Below are 16,215 nucleotides of genomic sequence, written 5' to 3'. Positions count from 1 at the left end.
GGTGAGGTGTCCAAAGATGGCCAAAAAGCTTGGAATTTAAGTGAGAACCTCACATTGTCCTCTCTTGCCCCACCCACCCCCACCTCACTCAATGGAGAACAGGAAACCAAGATTAAACATACAAATATATATGATATAGTTGATATATAATTATCAACTAGATAAAGTGTGAAGCTAAATAACTTGGTATTCTGATGAAAAATAATAGAAGATAATTGTAGGCTATGTGATCAGATGAAGCCTCTTGGTGAAAATGACATTTAAGCTGGAAAAAAAATGAACCCAGCAGTGAGTAGACTATGTGGAAGTGTGGTGAGCATTTCGGGGAGAAGAAAAACCATGTGACAATAATCTAAGGTGAATGAGAATGAATAAATTGACTTTTAAGTGGGAGATGGTCAGTATAGCTGGAACTGCTCATTGTGTTTCTCTTCCAGTGGCTGATTAGTTATTTTTAAGTAGCTACATTTTTGCATAAAATTAAACCACAGAAGTACAAGATATCAGCTTAACCTCAGCTGATAACACATGGGGATGAAGGGCTTTACTGCTTTAAAACTTGTCTGACTCCTGTGTGCTGGAGGGTGTAAACATATCTGATGCAAGGTGACTGATGAGATATAGCTTTTTTTTTTTTTTTTGGCTTTTTAGGGCCACACCCCTGCAACACAGGGAAATTCCCAGGCTACGAGTCAAATCAGAGTTGTAGCTACACCACAGCCACAGCAACGCCCAGTACTTTAACCCACTGAGCAAAGCCAGGGATCGAATCCACATCTTCACAGATACTAGTTGGGTTCATTACTGCTGAGCCACAATGGGAACTCTGAGATATAGCATCTTAATAGTATATATGTCAATTCTTTTGATGTATTGTTGGATGTGGTTTGCTAGTATTTTGTTTAGGATTTTGCATCGATGTTCATCAGTGAAATAGCCTGTAGTTTTCTTTTTTTTGTGGTATCTTTGTCTGGTTTTGGTATCAGGGTGATGGTGGTCTCATAGAATGAGTATCCTTTCCTCTGCAATTTTTTGAAGTAGTTTCAGAAGGATAGGTGTTAGCTCTTCTCTAAATGTTTGATGGAATTTGCCTGTGAAGCCATCTGGTCCTGGACTTTTGTTTGTTGGAAATTTTTAATCACTGTTTCAATTTCAGTTCTTGTGATTGGTCCATTCAACTTTTCTATTTCATCTTGGTTTAGTCTTGGAAGATTGTACATCATGATCAACTGGGATTTATCCCAGGGATGCAAGGGTTCTTCAATATCTGCAAATCCATCAGTGTGATACACCACATTAACAAACTGAAGAATAAAAACCATATGATCCTCTCAATAGACACATAAAAAGCCTTTGACAAAATCCAACACCCATTTCTGATAAAAACCATTCAGAAAGTGGGCACAGAGGGAACCTATCTCAACATAATAAAGCCCATATATGACAAACCCACAGCAAACATCATTCTCAATGGTGAAAAGCTGAAAGAATTCCCACTGAGATCAGGAACAAGACAAGGATGTCTGCTCTCGCCACTACTCTTCAACATAGTTTTGGAAGTCCTAGCCACAGGAATCAGAGAGGTAAAAGAAATAAAAAGAATCCAAATTGGAAAGGAAGAAGTAAAACTATCACTATTTGCAGATGACATGATATTATACCTAGAGAACTCTAAAGACTCTACCAGAAAACTGCTAGAGCTCATCCATGAATTTGGCAAAGTCACAGAATACAAAATTAATACACAGAAATCAATGGCATTTCTATACACTAACAATGAAAGAGCAGAAAGAGAAATTATGGAAGCAATCCTGTTTACCATTGAATCCAAAAGAATAAAATACCTAGGAGTAAACCTACCTAAAGAGACAAAAGACCTGTACTCTGAAAACTATAAGCCACTGATGAAAGAAATCAAAGATGACACAAATATATGTAAAGATATACCATGCTCATGGATAGGAAGAGTTAATATTATCAAAATGACTATATTACCTAAGGCAATATACAGATTCAATGCAATCCCTATCAAATTACCAAGAACATTTTCCACAGAACTCGAACAAAATATTTTTGTGTTTGTTTGTTTGGAAGCACAACATACCCAAAATAGCCAAAGACATCCTGAAAAAGAAAAATGGAGCTGGAGCAATTAGGCTCCTGGACTTCAGACTATACTACAAAGCAACAATCATCAAAACTGTATGGTACTGGCACAAAGACAGACATATAGATCAGTGGAACAGGATAGAAAGCCCAGAATTAAACCCATGCACCTACAGCCAACTGATCTATGACAAAGGAGGCAAAGATATACAATGGAGAAAGGACAGCTTGTTCAATAAGTGGTGCTGGGAAAACTGGACAGCCACATGGAAAAGAATGAAATTAGAACACTCCCTAACACCACACACAAAAATAAACTCCAAATGGATTAAAGACCTAGATATAAGACCAGACACTATCAAACTCCTAGAGGAAAACATAGGCCAAACACTCTCTGACATAAATGACAGCAACATCTTCTCAGATCCATCTCTTAGAGTATTGACAATGAAAACAAAATAAACAAATGGGACCTAATCAAACTTAAAAGTTTCTGCACAGCAAAGGAAACCCTAAACAACACAAAAAGACAACCCACAGAATGGGAGAAAATCTTTGCAGATGAATTGACTGACAAGGGATTAATCTCCAAAATTTATAAACAACCTCTACAGCTCCTTACCAAAAAAACAAACAACCCCATCCAAAAATGGGCAGAAGATCTAAACAGATAGTTCTCCAAAGAAGACATACAGATGGCCAAAAAACACATGAAAAGATGTTCAACATCACTCATTATTAGAGATATGCAAATCAAAACCACTCTGAGGTACCACCTTACACCAGCCAGAATGGCCATCATCCAAAAGTCTACAAACAATAAGTGCTGGAGGGGGTGTGGAGAAAAAGGACCACTAGTACACTGTTGGTGGGATTGTAAATGGTGCAACCACTGTGGAAAGCAGTATGCAGATTTCTCAGAAAACTAAACATAGAACTGCCATTTGATCCAGCAATCCCACTCCTGGGCATCTATACAGAGAAAACCACAACTTGCAAAGACACATGTACTCCGGTGTTCATTGCAGAACTATTTACAATAGCCAAGACATGGAAACAACCTAAATGTCCATCAACAGAGGAGTTGATCCAGAAGATGTGGTACATATACACAATGGAATATTACTCAGCCATTAAAATGAATGAAATACCAGCATTTTTAGCAACATGGATGGACCTAGAAATTATCATACTAAGTGAAGTCAGCCGTTCAATGAGACACCAACATCCAATGCTTTCACTGACATGTGGAATCTGAAAAAAGGACAGACTGAACTTTGCAGAACAGATGCTGACTCACAGACATTGAAAAACTTATGGTCTCTGGAAAAGACAGTTTGGTTGGGGGGGGATGTTCTTGGGTTATGGAATGGAAATCCTGTGAAATTGGATTGTTATGATCATTATACAACTACAGATGTGATAAATTCATTTGAGTAATTAAAAAATAGTATATATGTCAAAAATCTAGCCTTATTTCAGTGAAAATAAAGGTCACAGTAACAAAATATGTCTCTATAAATACTAACCTCTTTTTCTCTTGAGCCAACAGCAAAATAACGGGGCGATAGCGGTGGGACTGAGGATGCCAAGCAGCACCCCAATGACTCCAGAAGTAAGAGGTTCTTTTCTATCCTCCGTAGGCACTGAAGGGAGAGACTTGTACATGAGCTGCCAAGGAGAAGGGCTTGGGTTTGGAGAGCAGACCTCTTGAGTGTGGCTTGAGTCCAAGGTCTGCTCTTCCTGGGGGAGGTGTGGAGGGTGAGAGTTATCTATGCACCTAGGGACTTGCAACTCATCACATTGATGAAAGGAGAGAGGCACCAGCTTTGAAGTCCTCCACACCCCCTCAGATACATCTTCCAAGACAGCATCACCTGCAGAAGCCCCATCTTTTGGTAGTACATCACCAGAAACATTGTGGGGTCAGTAAAACTCTCCCGGATGCTGGGAAAGAGACATTGACCAAGATAGCTCCACAGCATGAACTATACCTGTGATGTTGAGTGTCACCACTGCACTGCGCTGGGCCCCCTGGCCATTGTTGGCCTCACAGGAGTAGTTTCCAGAATGTTCTGCCATCAGAGAGTGGTTGAAGGACACTCCTCCTCCAAAGGGTGCTGAGCTGCTCCCCAGGGAGACATTCTCATGATAAAAATGGTACAGGATTGGGGGAGAGCCTCTCTGGGCCTCACAGAAAAGCTCCACCACATTCCCCACCAGAGCGTCTGGCTTGGGAGCCCTGAGGATGAGGACAGGACGAGACACTGGAACTGAGAGAGATAGTAGACTGTCAGAGAGGGCCTCTGATGAAGAGTCAGAGCCAACATCCCTGCTCACAGAGGCTCAGCCCCATTGAACATCCCCAGGATGCCCTGGGAACATGGAGCCCAGATTGTGACATGCTGGCTCAGCTGAAGCGCTGTGGAACTTACTTCTGACGGTGATGTTCACCAGCTCACTGAGCCTGGGGCCATAGCCATTCTCAGCTGCACAGTAATACTGCTCAGAGTCACTCTCCCTCACTGCAGGGATCTCAAACTTGGCCTTCAGTGAAAGCTGGGTCTTCATGTCCAGCTTTAAACCCAGGGATCCTTTGTACCAGAAGAAGGTGATCTCTCCTGTGCCCCCAGTGACTGAGCAGGCAAGAACCAGCTTCTCTCCCACCATCAGGTGTCCATCTGGAGGTTGGATCTCCAAACTCACCTTACTGATGGGGATACCTACACAAACACAAGATGACACAGGAGGGTCCTGAGTAGGGAGGGTTTCAGGGACAGAGTAGTTGTGACAGTTCAGCAAGCAAAGGCTTCCAGTGAAGTCAATCATTTACAGAGATTAAAGGTGGGGTGGGATGGAGGAGGGGTTCTGATGATTTGAAATTGGCATTGGTTGGGTCGATGGCAGTAGGGTGAAGAGACACCATAATATTCCCATGGAGAGTGCAGTGTCCTCTCCCTGCCTAGGACACGTGATTCCCAGAACCCTAATCTCTCAAACTCTTATCATTTCAAGGCACAATTGTGTGGTGGTTACACATCTGGGTTACAAGTCAAACTGCCTCAGCTGAATTTTGGTTCCAACTCTTGTGTGAGCTTGATCAAATCACTACACTTCTCTGAGATTCAGTTTCCTTTCTGTAAAATGGAGACAATAATGATAGTCATCTCCTACAGTTATGAGGCTTCAGTTAACGTGTGTGAAGCACTAGAAGAGGGCCTGTGGCATATGAAGTATCCAAGGGGGTTGTGTAGTGGTCTAAATTCACAGTGCTGAGTTTTGAGCAAGCCTGGGAAAGCCCATTTCTCCGGAGGGATTAGTATATGCTTTGTAGTATCAAGGATACATCTTTGTTTGAGTGTGGGAGAGGATGTCAGAAACGTCAACCCTGACACGAAATAACAGGGTTCAGAACTCCAAACACCCTCTTTCCTTTTGAACTTTCAAAACCAGACCTCAGTTTCTCTTCTGTAAGCCCTTCCTCCATAGCCTTTTCCTCAAAGCTGCCTCTTGACCTCCTCAGATTCCTCCCTTCTCGGTAGTTTCTGTTAACACCGCCACGCATTTCATCCTGGATGCCAGTTGAGCATCAGTGTCTCATAGTCAGGGACTGTGTTTACACAGCTATTTCCTCTACACACTCCAGCACAGCGATGACACACAGAAAGGGCTTCCTCAATATTCTTCATTTGCATGTATGGGAATAGCAAGGATTAGAGAAGACCCCTTAAGAACTCTGATAAAGAGAAGCTCAAGTTCACATCTCAGATAGCACCCAGTCACGTAGGAGCAGCACACAACCGTCAGGGAACACCAGTCTTGGGCCTCTGCCCTCCCCAGCCCACCCCAGCAGAGGGCCCCGCTGGCACTCACTGTGCACATTTATCTGGACTCTCGGGCTCCGTATGACCTTGAGTGATGTCATCTTGGCTTCACACCAGTAAGATCCTGAGTCCTCCCTCCACACAGTGGGAATCCGGAGCTCAGGGAGGCTGTCCCAGCCCAGCCCTAGGGCCAGGCCATCTTTGTAGAAACAGAACTGGCGCTGAACCTCTAACTTCTGTGGAGGGGGATCTAACGTTTGTGGAGGGGTCCAGGTATTACAGGCCAGAGTCATTGAGTTCCCCTCTATAGGCGGAGAGGGGCTGACTGTCACAAACAGCACTAGGAGAAGAATCAAACACATATTCTAGGACAATGGCGTTCAGGGTTCCTGATTGGGGGGGGGGGCACTTGTTCACAGCATTTGTTCTCCACAAGACCCAAAGAAGCAACTAGTTGAATACACCAGCCACTTCTCACCTCACCACCCAGCCCCGACATGGCCCACGGGCTTTCAGCTGCTCACCCCCAGCACATCCTACCCCTGTGCATTATCACTTCCACAACACAACCCTTACCTTTGACCTGGTTCTTACTCTTTGAAGTTTCTATCCATGAACTGAAAACACTTTGGGAGACAGTGCAGGGATATTGATGACTGTCGCTGGAGTTGGCATTGGGGAAGGTGAAGCTTTAAGTTTTAGGAAAATATATTTCATTCATCCTTGTTATAAGCCATAGAGGTCATTTTTATCTGTTCCCTTTTCCCCTGATGTCTCAGACCCATACTATCTCTTTCCTCCTGAGACATGGAGGATCAGTCAGTCTGACAAATACTGGGAGGAACTCGATTTCTTCTCTACTGTTTTTCTCCTTCCCCTTTTATGGATAGTCCTTATGGAAGGAACAGGCATCCTCCTGCCTAGAAATAGCTTGCATCCATACATCCATGAGGTTCAGACCCTCATGGATGTTCACTTTTTTGGCCATAGAAGTCCTTTCCTGGATGAATTAAAGATGGGTAGAGTTATGTTCTGCTTTCATCTCATCCCCTATCAATCACAGTGGCAGCAGCCCATGAAACACCAAAAGCCCTGATAGCATTGGCTCTTGGGGCATTTATTTATTCCTCAGAGCCTCTGCTCTATGGGAATTTTTAAGAATATTCCTTAGAAAAGCCTCTTTCTCTGCACATCAGGTAAAAATGCTAAGTGTTCTACATCACTGAGGGGTGATTCCTGGTCCAGTATCTAAAATCTCCGAGCTTTCCTATGAGAATTTTTTAAGTGAGACTTTAAAAAAAAAATCATTTCAATCATGGGCCCAGAATGTTTGCTCTGTGCTGAGGCATGGAAGACCCTATGCATTAGTCACTTTCTTTCCTTGGAAAACTGGAGTCTCAGAGGACTGAGATGCAGCATAGCTTTGGGGGCTGAGCAGAGAATCGAATCAAAAAGGCATCTGGGCACCTGCAACCCACCCTTCTGAGTGGATCTGGGGTAGGTATGGAGTAGGACACTGGACAGGCCAGTTTGCACAGGTCTGGACATAGTCTTGCACTTCTGAGCTTGTTTCAGCTCATTTTCAGGCACAGGGACTACCTGGCAAATTCCTGGTGGCAGAAGCTTTGTTTCTTCATCCCAGATGTGGCTCTGGATATCTGCTTAGGCTATAATTGGTCATGTACACTTATGGAGTAAAAGCAGAGCCAAGCATGAGACATGATGGCATTAACGCAAGGCACGAGTTAGACTTGGACAAACATCAGGTGAGGAATCCAGAAGGCTGATTAGTTCTGAGTATCTCTGGTCATAGGAATTCCTAACCCTGTGTTTCCCTAGTTGCACATACAGCCTGTGTTCTTGAAGTAGCAGGATAACATCTTTTATCCCCGTCATTATTATTTTAGGCACAAGAGTCCCATATGTTAGATTAAACATACTTTAGTGAAAGATTTCCTCTGGGGAAAATTTCCTCTTCTATTCATCTGGTAAAGGCAAGACTGAATCAGGAGCAGAGTGATGAAGTAAGTTTGCATAAACCAGAGAAAAAAATGGGGGAGCAGTTGTGACTTCAGAGCAGGTCCGAAAATAGGAAGGTGGCAGCAGTCTATATCATTTTGTATGTGGTCCCTCCAAGCAGTGACTGTGATGTTCTCTGTGGAGATGTGACTTTGGCATTCTCTTCAACACTCCCGATGGAGCAAGCAGCTGGGCAATGCACAGGGACCTTGGAGCCCTTCTGGCAGAGGGCAGAGAGTCTTCTAGCATCAATCTTCAGCATCCCCTGACTTCTTTGTGCATCCCTAAGCTGGGATGTCCCAGAAAAACGAGACTGTGGTCTTGAGAAGATCAGACCAAGATCTGCTCCACCGGCTGAGCTGGCACTTGTCATGCTCAGGGTGGGGTGTGAACACAAGCAACCTGGGCCCAAGGGAGCCGCTGTCATCTGTATACCGGATATCAGACAGCCATCCCCAGGCCTCCTGCACTGACTCAAATGATCAGATACCCGCACACCATGAAGAAGAAAAGGAAGTGCAACTTACCAGTTGGTTCACAGAGTGGAGCTGGGAGAGAATTCAGGAGAGATCAGTACAGAGCAGCAAACACCAGACTTACCCAAAGTTCAACCTCCCTCCACCCAAAGCTTTCCTAATGATGTGCCCACCTTCCCTTGTGCCCTTCCTCTCTCCTTTTCCTCTCTTCCCTCTCCTTTCATCCCCTTTTCCCTCCCTATCTTCTTATTTTCCTCCCCCATCTTTCCCTACCTCCTTTCTCTCTCTTCCTTTTCCCACATTCCACATCCATTACCAGCCTACAAAATGACACACAGTTCAGTTTTTGTTTGTTTGTTTGTTTTGCTTTTTAGGACCACACCCATGGCACATGGAAGTTCCCAGGATAGGGGTCGAATTGGAGCTGTAGTTGCTAGCCTATACCACAGCCACAGCAATGCAGGATCTGAGCTGCATCTGTAACCTACTCCATAGCTCATGGCAATGCCGGGTCCTTACCCACTGAGTGAGGCCGGGGATCAAACCCACAACCTCATGGTTCCTAGTCGGATTTGTTTCTGCTGTGCCATGACAGGAACTCCACCGTTCAGTTTTATGATCATAGAATAATTTCCAATAATTTCTCTCATCTATGATTACAGGATGGTGGCTTTGTTCTATAACTGCTCAGCAGCTCCCTTCCTCAAGCCCATCAACCTCATCCCCTCTCTCAAAAGTCTGGTGGTCCAGCTCCTGGTAACAACAGTCAAGCAAGGAGAGTGGATAGACTCCTGCTCAAGACAGGATGCCTCTTTATTTAACGTCAGAGCAGAAGAGGCTTAGATCCAGAGATGAAATTCAGATTTCTCCAAAGGTTCTCTCATATCCCAAGGATCTGACCACAATATTATATCATAATGGTCAAGAGGGACATTTCTGAGGAAAATACAGGCTCTGTAGGCAGTTGACATAGGTTTGAATCCTGGCTCTTCCTCTTATAAGCTATGTGACCCTGGGACAAATACTTTACCTCTCTGGAGTTTAGTTTTCTTTTCTGTAAAATGGAGATAATGATAGGCCCACTTCACAGATATTTGCCAGGGTTAAATGGTTGATATCCACAAAATTCATAGAAGAATGCCTGGAATTTAGCATTCAATAAATACTCTCCCACTATTATTATCTACTTTGGCTCGGTTTGGTCTGAGATGTCTACTGTTTTAGATTAAATGTTTATTTAAATAATTCTTTCCTCAGGTAGCAGAAGGGAATTAATGGGAGCTAGCAGGAAAATCACACTTTTTTGGGGGGCCACATCCATGTCATGTGAAAATTCTGGTGCCAGGGATTGAACTTGTGCCACAGCTGCAACCTGAGCCACAGCAGCAACAATGCCAGGTCCTTAACCAACTGTACCACCAGGGAATTCTGATCATATTATATTTAATTCATCCATACAATAAATAACTCAGCTTTGTATACCACACTGAGGTTACAGTAGTGAAGTACATAACAATCCTTTCTGTCAAGGAATTCACATCACAGTGGGAGAGAGCCAATTTTTAAAAATAAACTTATGAGTTTCCTGGCGGACTAATGATTAAGGATCTGACACCCCTGCTGCAGCTCAGGTCCCTGCTGTGGCACGAGTTCTATCCCTGGCCCGGAAACATGGATGAAACTGAAAGTAGGCCTTCTGGATGTTTGAGAAAGAGTATCCCTGGCAGGGAAACAGCAAACACAAAGATCTTGAGAGGGAACGAGCATGTCCAAGACAGAATAAGAAGGCAGGTGCACCTGAAGCTGATGAAGTGGGGGAAGAGTGGCTAATATTGGTGTGTGAGAAGTAAGCAGGGGCCAGTCACGGAAGGCTCTGTGGACATGGTAATAGTTTTGCATTTTGTTCATGGTATAATGGGAAGATATAAACAGTTCTGACTTAATTTGCATTTATAAAATCACTCTTCCACTGTGAAAAGAACAGACTACAGACATGCAGGAAAAGCAGGGAGAATATTAGTGGAGTCTGGAAGAGTGAGGATGATGGCTCAGGTTAGATAGTACTAGGGCTGTGACGAGGGCAGATTTCAGTATAAACTTGGGAGTAGAAGCAATAGGATTTACTTATGGATTGATATAAAACATAAAAGGAAGAGAGGAATTAAGTATGATGCCTAGATATTTGGCCACAGCAAATGGAAAAAAAGGTGGTGACATTTATAGAAATAGGTTAAGTTCTATGGTGGTGGTGGTTCATGTGGAAGATCAAAGGATCTGTCCAGATGTGTTGAGTTTAAAATGCATAGTAGAGAGCTGAACAGCAGGTGAATACATGAAAGCTGTTCAAAGTTGAGATCAAAATTGGATAAACAAGCTTGATTTTATACCATTTAACCTTAAAGTGGCACATAGAGTGACTAAAATGTATAACTTGGGAAAATGAGTGTGGATGGAGAAGTCTAGGTACCAACCTTGGGAGAAGCAAACATTTTGAGGTCAATAAAAGCAGCAGGTATTAAGTTAGAAAGAAAACCAGCAGAATACAGTATTCCAGAAGCCAAGTGGAAAAGTATTTCCAAAAGTGGGAGTGACCAACTATGTCAAACAGTCTTGAGATGTGAAATAAGATAAGAAATAAACATTGAATCCTGGTGGGGCAAGATAGAGGTGATTGACAAGAGCACCGTCAGTGGAGTGGTGGGAGACAAAGAAAAGTGGGTTCAAGAGAGGAGGAGGAAGAACTCTAAAGACCTAGAACAGTTTGGCAGTTTCCAGGGGTTAGCAATGAGAGAGGAGCTGATTATAAATGGAATAAGGGCATGAGGGAATTTGGAAGTGATGGAAATGTTCTGTATGTTGATCGTGGGGGTAGCCACACATCTCTAAATCTTTGTCGAAAACCATAGATAGGCGTTCCCCTCTTGGCACAGCAGAAATGCATCTGACTAGGAACCGTGAGGTTGCAGGTTGAATCCCTGGCCTCACTCAGTCGGTTAAAGATCCGGCATTGCTGGAGTTCCCGTCGTGGCGCAGTGGTTAACGAATCCGACTAGGAACCATGAGGTTGTGGGTTCGGTCCCTGCCCTTGCTCAGTGGGTTAATGATCCCGCATTGCTGTGGCTCTGGAGTAGGCCAGTGGCTATAGCTCTGATTCAACCCCTAGCCTGGGAACCACCATATGCCGCGGGAGCGGCCCAAGAAATAGCAAAAAGACCAAAACAAACAAACAAACAAACAAAAAAAAAAAAACGTAGACAATGCATCAAGAAAAACCTCAATCTTGCTGTAATGCAAATTAAAAATGAATTTTAAAAAGAAACAGTGGGGGGAGATTAGGTAAAAACAGAACTCAATGAAAACACTAAAGGGATACATAAAATGGTGAAGCCAATGGAGGTTACATTTCTAATATTTTAAGGTAGAAGATATTATAGCACATCTGTATATTTATAGGAATAACCCAAGATGGAGAAATATTTTGATGATGGAGCAAGAGAGTGTGGGACCAAAAGCACAAGTAGAGTCCTCTCTTCAATAGGATAAGGGAAAATATATTTATAATGGGGGGAGAAAAGGCAGGGTATGTAAACATAGAGGTGGACAGCTTGCTAGAAACAGCAGTAAAAAGATGAGAAATTTTTCTTCTGATTGCTTTTATTTTCTCAGGGTTATACATTGAGAGTAAGGAGAGAGAAGGTGGCGGAGAGAGGAGTAGGTTTGAAGAAGTGGTCAAAGAAGAGCATTGGATGTTCCCAGGTGGTCTAGTGGTTAGGACTCAGCACCTTCATCGCTGTGGTCTGGGTTCAATCCCTGGTCTGGGAACTGAGATCCCACATCAAGATGCCTCATGCCGTGGCTGCAAAAAAAAGGAAGAGGCTTGGCTCTGACAGAGTAGGAGGATTCTGTAGTAGCACAGATGGCTTCCTCAGACTGGTGATCCCATAGGTAAAGGAAGATAAGTCAGCAGGACCATGCCTTTGGTTTGAAGTCCCCTTCAGCTGCTTCAGCACAGGTGTGAAGCGTACAGAAATGGGCGTTAGTCAGGAGAGTGCTGTAGGGGGAGAGGAATGAAGGTGTATCCAAGGGAGTGTTATGACGGACCAGAGAATCTAAGTACTGTGAGTAGTGAGCACATGGAGCGTGCAAATTGCCAAGAGAAAAGTGAGCCTGGGGAGCTGAAGACATGTTGAAGATGGAGCCTTTGAGAAAGGGAGCTGGAACCACAACCTATTCAGGGAGGGGGGTGGACGCTGAAGTCAAAGATTTTGGAAGTGGGATGGTTGTTAAAGACAAGGTCTAGGGTTTGATGGTAGAAACTGAGAAGTCAAGGAAAGGTAAAGGAAAATAATGTGATGATAAGAAGGAGAGGAACTGAGAGGCCACATATCATCCTCACGGCTGTCGAAACCACCAAGAACAAGTCAAAATTAATAGAGAAAAGACAGACAGCGAACACATCCCATGAGATACAGACAAAAATGATGGATTTCTCCCAAAATCTAGCTTTCCATTATCTACTGTTTTGTCCAGTTCTGAGTCCTCAGTGGGAAGTAAAGATCAGAGCACACCTGACCATGGCTGGGCAGAAACTGGATCCTGAGAAGTCCCAAAGCTCATCAGGAGGTGGGGCACCAGGGGAAGGAATCCCATACCCTTTTCTGAGTTGCCCTACTCACCACAGATCAACAGCAAGAGCCTTAGCAGCATGGGGGCCAGGTCTGGGACTGGATCTGGAGATTCTTTCTCATCAAAACAAGAAAACTTTAGAGTCAAGAGGCAGCAGCTTGTCAGCAGTTGGAGGAAGTCAGGATCAGAAGTCACACAATCGAAAGCATGGGTTTACAGAAATAGAAGAAGGAAGAAGAACCCTCTGATGGCCAACCTATTTCCTCTGCTTTGGAGGCTGATAAAAGTAAATATACTTCTTTTTATAATTTGGTTCTATTTCCAAATTTTGAAGATGATGCGGATTAACACTCCAAGAGCTTGGGTATCTCGAAGGAAGTTTCCCAAAGGCCCTTTCTGTCCTTGATGAGAGTCACGGCAGGCAGTGTTCCTGCTGAAATTCAAATGGCAAGCCTTTCGTCTTTGATAAGAATGTCTCCTCCATGTCTACTCTGCACATCCTTTTGTCTCGCGCAGGCTCTATTGTAGTCACTCTATGCACAAGTGTCTGTAAGACAGGGACTGATGGGCTGTCACCCAAGTTATGTAGAATGTCTGACAGGTGTTACACATGATGATTTGCAGGGTCAAGCTGTTTACAAGATACTAGCTTCCATATTTAAACTTTCACAGTGGACCAACACGTGAGCAGGCAACAGCTGAAAAATGAAATCGTACAATCTGGGAGATGTTCATAAGTGACACACAGGAAATAGGCATATGCAAATATCTGGGCATTTGGGATGGGCTCACCATTATCACTAACCCTGGCATTATTCCTCCCCTCACTCCAAAGCAGGATGTTTATAATTTCTCCCATGTCTTCCTTTAGTGCTTTGGGGCTACCAGTTCTCCACACTTGAAGCCTGTATATGAGTCACATTGTGAATTAGCGGGGAATAAGCTGCAGCTCCAATTTGACCCCTAGCCTGGGAACTTCCACATGCCGCAGGTGCAGCCCTAAAAAGAAAAAAAAAAAAAAGAATACAAAAACAAAACTTCCTGTGTTCAAATGGGACACTCCAAACTCTATGCCAAGCCACACACATACCCTGGGATAGACCTAGGAATATGCGGCTGGGGCAATCTTTACCCTAAGCAAGGGCAGAGAGCAGGAACCAGCAGAATCAAAAATTGATTATACTGGAATTCCCATCGTGGTGCAGAGGAAACGAATCCAACTAGGAAACGTGAGGTTGTGGGTTGGATCTCTGGACTCACTCAGTGGGTTAAGGATCTGGCATTGCCATGAGCAGTGGTGTAGGTCACAGACGCGGCTCGGATCCTGCGTTGCCATGGCATGGTATAGGCTATCACCTGTAGCTCTCATTCAACCCCTAGCCTGGGAACCTCCATATGCCACAGGTGTGGCCCTAAAAATCAAAAAATAAAACAAAATAAAATAAATTGATTACACAAATTTATAACGCTAACTATTTTTTAAACTAAAATTATTTTTCAATCAAGGGGGAAAAAGAATTTTTATTCCCACCTATTATGGATGAAGAAAATGTAGCCCACAGAGAAAAAAATATGTTTCAAGTCACCATATAGATTAGATTAATACTTCCAACTATTGGCTCCCTATCTGTAAGAAAATTGTGTATTGAGGGTTAGAGTTAAATAAAATATATTGTTAAATTAATTCCACCTGTTCTCTTTTATTTTTCTAATGTGGCTACTAGAACATTTTAAACTATAGATGTGGCTCATATTGTATATATAGAGCTGCCCTAGACCATGACCCTCAACAAGAAATTACATTCTAACCTGCCCACAGCCAGTCTACAGAGAACACCTGGACTTGGCATACTTTTCCCAGTATCATGTATCAAGCCCCATAAGATGCTGACTTGACCTCAGAGTAAAAGAAAATAAACCCTAGAAGGGGAAAGCATGGGTTAAGAGAAGAGGAAAAATGACATTATGTAGTTTCCCAAGCATGTCTGAGGATCCCTGAGGGGTCTGTCAGGAGGAAATCATGAGATGAGGACATTCTTAGAATTTTCAAAGCATCTTCACGAACTTAAATCAAGTTGAGGGCCAATCCTATTGCATGAGTAAGATCTAGGTCATCTTCCTCTCAGAATAGATTGCTGGGGAGTCCTGATGAAGAAATACTGAATACCTAAATAATTCTCAGCAGGCCTGAGTGGCCTCCTGCAAATCATCTTATGATGCTAAAGGGCTGGGTCCCCACCTTGGGCTTTCTGTTCCTACTGGAGAAACCACAGCCCCAGGGAGAGTGTGCCAGCCTAGGTGATGTAAAGTGAAACTGCTCCTTTTACCCTTCCAGTGCAGTCCCTCTCAGTCTCTATGATCCAGGGTTCTTTTTTCCAGGCTCATCCCTAGCTTCTGGGATTTTTGCAATGACATAAATGTGGATAGCTGCTAGCTGGTCTTCTTATGAAGACTAAAGTCTGGAATAACCTACATTACCATCTTGATGACATCACCTCATTTCATCTGTGTTTTTTCTTTTTCTTTTTCTTTTTTTTTTTGTCTTTTGCCTTTTTTGTCATCTGTGTTTTAATAAGGAAGGCATGAGTTATAAATATTACCAGTGGAAACAAGTTGATTGGTCTTCCATTCAGCCAGAACCACAAAAGGGTAATAGGTTATAGTGATACCTCTGTTATGGGTTCTTGTCCTCATCTCTTCAGATCCATAAACTCAGTTTTATAGATGCAAGGGGACTTGATTCATTACTGATAAATTAAACTTACACTAGATAGGTAAATTATCACTTCACTAATTTTCAAACAGGAAAACTGGTTACAGTTTTTTTTGGTTAGAAGTTTAAGAACCTGAGATCCCAGCATGACTAAGCAGAAACAAATCCGACTAGGAGCCATGAGGTCGCAGGTTCAATCCCTGGCCTCACTCAGTGGGCTAAGGATCCAGCATTGCCATGAGCTGGGATGTAGTTTGTAGATGCGGCTCGGATCTGGTGTTGCTGTGGCTGTGGCTGTGGCATAGCCCAACAGGTGTAGCTCCAATTAGACCCCTAGCCTGGGAACCTCCATATGCCAGGGTTGTAGCACTAAAAAAAAGGGAAAAAAAATCTGACAACCAATGAGATAATTCAATAAAAATTTAATATATATTATAATATTATACACACA

At 43.3% G+C, this 16,215-nt stretch overlaps 1 protein-coding gene across 6 annotated transcripts in view; it reads right to left on the bottom strand.

Moving 5' to 3' along the window:
* LOC100152824 (Fc receptor-like protein 1) overlaps positions 1 to 13,246 on the bottom strand; it is a 35,169-nt gene extending 21,923 nt beyond the window's left edge. For 3 of the 6 annotated variants that reach the window (XM_021089613.2, XM_005663238.4, XM_005663239.4), the window contains exons 1-6: positions 13,102 to 13,246; positions 8,477 to 8,497; positions 5,980 to 6,270; positions 4,542 to 4,829; positions 4,101 to 4,379; positions 3,636 to 3,752 (exon numbers count right to left, since the gene is read on the bottom strand). In XM_021089613.2, coding sequence (XP_020945272.1) covers positions 3,636 to 3,752; positions 4,101 to 4,379; positions 4,542 to 4,829; positions 5,980 to 6,270; positions 8,477 to 8,497; positions 13,102 to 13,132 — 1,027 coding nt within the window. In that variant the 5' untranslated portion in view covers positions 13,133 to 13,246. Of the gene's footprint in view, positions 1 to 3,635; positions 3,778 to 4,100; positions 4,380 to 4,541; positions 4,830 to 5,979; positions 6,271 to 8,476; positions 8,498 to 13,101 lie in introns of all 6 variants that reach the window. The other 3 variants (XR_014844019.1, XR_014844018.1, XM_021089614.2) reach the window with 2 other exon arrangements.
* Positions 13,247 to 16,215: the final 2,969 nt, after the last annotated feature.

This window comes from Sus scrofa, chromosome 4 (genome assembly GCF_054392235.1).
Source record: "Sus scrofa isolate SSC_HxYL_T2T_F1_AM1 chromosome 4, Sscrofa_HxYL_maternal_Yorkshire_Landrace_v2.0, whole genome shotgun sequence".
Classification (NCBI taxonomy): Eukaryota; Metazoa; Chordata; class Mammalia; order Artiodactyla; family Suidae; genus Sus; species Sus scrofa.
Note: the sequence above shows the minus strand (reverse complement) of the source record. Positions and strands in the feature narration are given on the sequence as shown.